The sequence below is a fragment of the Nicotiana tabacum genome, chromosome 10 (genome assembly GCF_000715075.1).
Source record: "Nicotiana tabacum cultivar K326 chromosome 10, ASM71507v2, whole genome shotgun sequence".
NCBI lineage: Eukaryota > Viridiplantae > Streptophyta > Magnoliopsida > Solanales > Solanaceae > Nicotiana > Nicotiana tabacum.
In genome coordinates this window covers 112,091,385-112,095,958 of record NC_134089.1, presented here as the reverse complement: position 1 = coordinate 112,095,958, position 4,574 = coordinate 112,091,385, and the positions used below count along the sequence as shown (strand labels likewise).

Genomic DNA, 4,574 nt, shown 5'->3' with positions numbered 1-4,574 from the left:
TAAGACAAATTATGATTTGTCACAAATTAGATACACCATTAGTGACAAAATAAAGTCACTGATAATATAAAATTCATGGCTAAAGTTATTCAATAATGGCACCAACTTATTTTTTTTGGTGGGAAACTTTAGTGGATAAAATATTTGCTACAAAATTTTATGTTTTGTCACTAAAAGTATGTGGCTTATATATTTAAATACGAAATATAATTTTCGTCACGAAAAGTGAATAGTTAGTGACGAATTTCGTCGTGGCTAAAAGTTTTGTAGGAAATATTATATTTGTTGTAGTGATTATCTTTGTTATTGAATATTTTAGTACAATGCTATGACTCTTCTCATATTATTGTATTATTTTCTTGAAAAATATATTATATATTTATATCGTGCTAGGACTACAGAAATATTTGGAGCATAAGTTACATATTTTGTGCTATGAAGATTTACCAGGAAAAAAAACCCGAAAAATCGAAAAAAACTGAGGAAAATCGAGATTGAAAAACTCGGCTTTGTTGGTTTGGTTTGGTCTATAGATTTAAAAACCCAACACTATTGGTGTGGTTTGATAATTGAAAATTCCAAACCAACCCGACCTATGTACATCCCTAGTCAGCATATGTGGTGGAATTCTATAATTATAAATCACTTCAAGAGATTCGAGAAGAGAAAATGCACAGTATTATCAATGCAACTATTACCCATTTTCATCTAACTGATTAGTACGCCCAATTGGGAGGTCGAAGAGGTTAAAACCCCACAGGAAAATAAAGAAAATTCATTTGTACTTATACATTTATGTACTATAGGAAACGCAAAATGCCCAGAAGGAAATGAATTTCTTGGATACGAGTTCAGTTCAAGCATCAAGAGAAACCATCTGGCTAAGAAATGGATTCGTAGTAGTTAACTCAGAACCATATGTCAAATGAAATTGAGAACACTGTATTGTGTAGAGGCAAAAATGATTGGATCAATATTCTGCATTCTTTCAAGCATTCTATTCCAAACACAAAACAGAAAAGTTCATGTACCAATACATTGCAAGACTATTTGGTTGACTCACTTCTGACAGTCAATACTTGAAAAACATTGTGCAATGCTGGAGAATCTCCACACAAAGTAAAGCTTAAGTCATACTTCTGTGCCACAGAACCAAGGAGCAACCACCCACTACTTAGAAAATAGAATGACATTGATTTCAGAGCATCCTATCAGAGCATATTCTTCGATTTGAGATTGAGTTCCTACGCATATGGAACTGGAATTCTCTGTGTTTCTGGGCCAGCTGCCATATCTTCCCAAAGTAAATCCGAGAGTGCCATTGTCAATTCTCCAACTTCCCCTGTCACAATAAACAATGTTATTCTTCTCTCCTATGCTTGCAAGTTGCAAATTATCGATATCCATCCAATTTTAATTCAAATGGGTCAGACATAAACTAGAAGAGCACGCCAACATTTCCAGCTTCCATTTAAGATATTGCATATTAAGCATTCATCATAGCAACCTTGTTGTAAAGGAAGTGACAAAAAAAACTAGTTGAGTGGACTTACCATTTCCAATAGGTTTCTCATCCCACATAATGATAGGTAATAAAGGAAGTGTGCTTCCAACATACATCATTTCAGCAGCCTTTTTGGCATCTTCAACCATAATGTCAGTAGTTTTGACGCTTTTCAAACGTCCCTGCTCAATCAACTTGGGTGCAAGTTGAAGAAGCCTCATAGCAGTACAGCCACTTAAGATCTTATCAAAGCTAGGCAAAATCAGCTCCTCCTCAGAAGTTATGAAAGCAACATTCACATTTGGACCCTCAGCGATATAACCTTCTTCGTCAACCCAAATAGAAGCGAATGCTCCCTTATCCTCGGCTTCCATTTTGGAGAGGACATTCGGCAAGTAGTTCACATTTTTCATAGTGGCAAAAAGAGGTGATTTCATGGGGATTGCAGAAGTTATCACTTTTACCCCTTCTTTGCATTGTGAGAAATCCTCGTCAATCACCACAGCGTAGAATGCAGATGTTGGGCATCCAGCTGGGGAGAGTAAGAAGTCCCCAGGCCCTGCGCTCAACCAATATCTCAGAGTGCCTTTCCTCATCTTTGATGCTGCAGCAAGTTGAATTAGAATCCTTTTAAGTTCTGAAAATGTAAATGGAGACGCGACTCTGGCTTTGGATGCTGATCTAAGGAAGCGGTTAAGATGGACATCCAATTCGTACAAATAACTGCATTAGAAGACCAAAGAGAAGCTGAATCAACCACAACTACAGCTTAGTATCTTAACTCCATTAGAGCATCTGTTACTTTAGTAAATCTAAGAATACATGAAGTGTAAAATTATTCTAGCATACACGTCCATTATATTGCCACTTATCCCAGAGTCTAACATAAAGTTAATACTTTGAGAGATCAATTCACAAATTATAATATTATTGTTTTCAGGAACTAGAGTAGACTCATACCCATCCAAAATAATAGCGGTGTCAAAGACACCATGACCTCGATGAACCATGTGATCATCAATTGGAATAACCATCATTGCTGGATCAAGAATGATTCCGCCAAATATGCTAGAATACATTACCGGATAAGGTTGCTGCTTCACTGAATTCCATTTCTCGTGCAACTTTTCAAGTAACTGTTTCAACAAAAACATCTAACTATAGTCAAGACGCACTAAAAATGTGGACGACTGTCAATGGCTAATAGTCGAAATATTGCACATGCTGGGAACTTATTTGATTCATTTTCTTTTGCTTTAGATCATTAACTTTTAACAATTAGACATGATCTGTGCCTAGCTTAAATTTGAGAAAAAGAGCACGCATAAAAAGATGCCAAGAATCAAGTTCGCTGGACTTCATTCATCTTATATCACATGCTGCATTACTTTGATTTTCTCAAAACACTGAAACTCTTTTCTTTTTGAAAACCAAGAAAGCACGGTTCGAAACTTGGTGAATAATGGGCCCGTCCCTCAACCCTTCTCATTAAAATACTGAAACTACTATATCAAGAAATATTATAATAGCTATGAGCTAAAACTGAAGGTCTAGCTATGAGAAAAAACTGAATAATATCCACCAACTAAATACTCACTAGTAGCAGAGGAACTACTAGCAATTGAAAGAGGAGAAGTGCATATGTTTCAAACACAATCTTATTTTTGAGCACAAAGCAATTATACTGGAGTTTACCATAAGAACTAGCATCTCAAGGAGGGTCCCTACAAGCAAATTAATTTCCCTTCCCTCCGGTCACAGTTATATCATAAACTATTATCTATCAACTCATTCAACATTTTATATGGGTTGATAGTAAAAACTATTATCTATCAACTCATTCAACATTTAACCATCGCCACGCAAACCCCATCTCCAAGAATAACATGTTAAGAATAGTCTTTTATCTTTGATCGCTTTTTTGTGCACTCATATAGCCCCTACTTGTATAGAAGATTGGTCTTTTATAGAGAATCATGTTCTGATGTAAATTCTCTACTTTTTGGTATACTTCCACGGGAGTTCTCTCCCTTTTGATTAATACAATTTTACCTTATCAAAAAAATCATAAATTTTCCAATATTGGGATTCCGGAACAAATAACTCTGTGGAACTACAAAATTGCCAAAAAAGCCAATAATGGAAATGGAACAGTATCTAGTCAAGCTAAAGATAAAAAGGGATTTAACAATTTCACCTCGTCAGAGGACGAGAACACATGAACTTTGAAATCTTCCATATTCGCAGTCTCTGTTGCTATAGCTGCTTCTCGGGAAAAACCATATCACAAACACCAAACAGCAAGTTATGTTTGAAAATCATCAAAACTAGTTAGAGAAAATCCAACATAATTAGATAGAGAGTACCTGATGTTTGATCAAAAGAAGAGTTGGATGCAGCCATAGCGCAAACGATTGAAACTTTACAAAGGAATCGGAGATGGGTATTGAACTTAAGGTGTAAGAGGAAGTTTTATAGTAGCAGAAAATAGATGAAATATGAGACAAAAGCAGTCCTGTTGGTCCCATTAAACTAGTGTAAAGAACAGAAAAGAATCAAATTTTGTCTTATAGTTTGTAGTTGGTACTAGATTGTATTGGATTTTGGATAATGGTCTGATGCTTTAAGACGGGAGCTGCCGTCCAACAATTCTATTTTACAATTTCATCATGAATTTCGCCCCAAAATTGGATTTCAAAGTGTCTTTTCTGCTTTGTATAGAACAGCCCCGGAGCTCTCTCCCACCTATAATGTACAATGATGCAGTTCGCTATGGGCTTACAGAGCATATGAAATGAGCGTCCACTAGATGTTACAAGAAATTAAGAGAAAAATAAATAGAATGATAATTCATTTGCCAAATATTAGCAGGCGCATTTGCTGACCCAAAATTAAATATTATATTTCAGCTATTAATACTCCAAATAGAATAAAGTCCATGATGGACAGAGTTTATGGCACGCATAAAGCGTAATAGACTAATCGGTTCCAAAGATAAAATTCATTGAAGAAGGAGAGAAGCAAATGTTCAAGATGATCATAATAAAGAGGCAAGTGCTCTATAAGAGCA

General features: G+C 35.6%; 1 protein-coding gene across 2 annotated transcripts; it reads right to left on the bottom strand.

The window, feature by feature from the left end:
- Window positions 1-965: 965 nt before the first annotated feature.
- On the bottom strand, window positions 966-4,187 carry LOC107768109 (D-amino-acid transaminase, chloroplastic). Of its 2 annotated transcripts, none has more exons than XM_016587212.2 (5): window positions 3,871-4,187; window positions 3,702-3,769; window positions 2,465-2,640; window positions 1,554-2,227; window positions 966-1,342 (listed from the first exon to the last, which is right to left on the bottom strand). In XM_016587212.2, the coding sequence occupies exons 1-5, from the start codon at window positions 3,905-3,907 to the stop codon at window positions 1,245-1,247; spliced, it is 1,053 nt and encodes a 350-aa protein (XP_016442698.1). In that variant the 5' UTR covers window positions 3,908-4,187; the 3' UTR covers window positions 966-1,244. The 2 variants fall into 2 exon arrangements, with proteins under 2 accessions (XP_016442698.1, XP_016442699.1); XM_016587213.2 differs by having other exon boundaries at window positions 3,702-3,766.
- Between the last annotated feature and the right edge of the window lie 387 nt (window positions 4,188-4,574).

Coding starts and splice junctions, on each gene's coding strand:
- LOC107768109 (XM_016587212.2), bottom strand. CDS start 3,907: ATGGCTGCATCCAACTCTTCTTTTGATCAAACATCAG. Junction 3,770..3,870: donor TTCTTTTGATCAAACATCAG/GTACTCTCTATC, acceptor TTTCCCGAGAAG/CAGCTATAGCAACAGAGACT. Junction 1,343..1,553: donor TGAGAAACCTATTGGAAATG/GTAAGTCCACTC, acceptor TTATTGTGACAG/GGGAAGTTGGAGAATTGACA.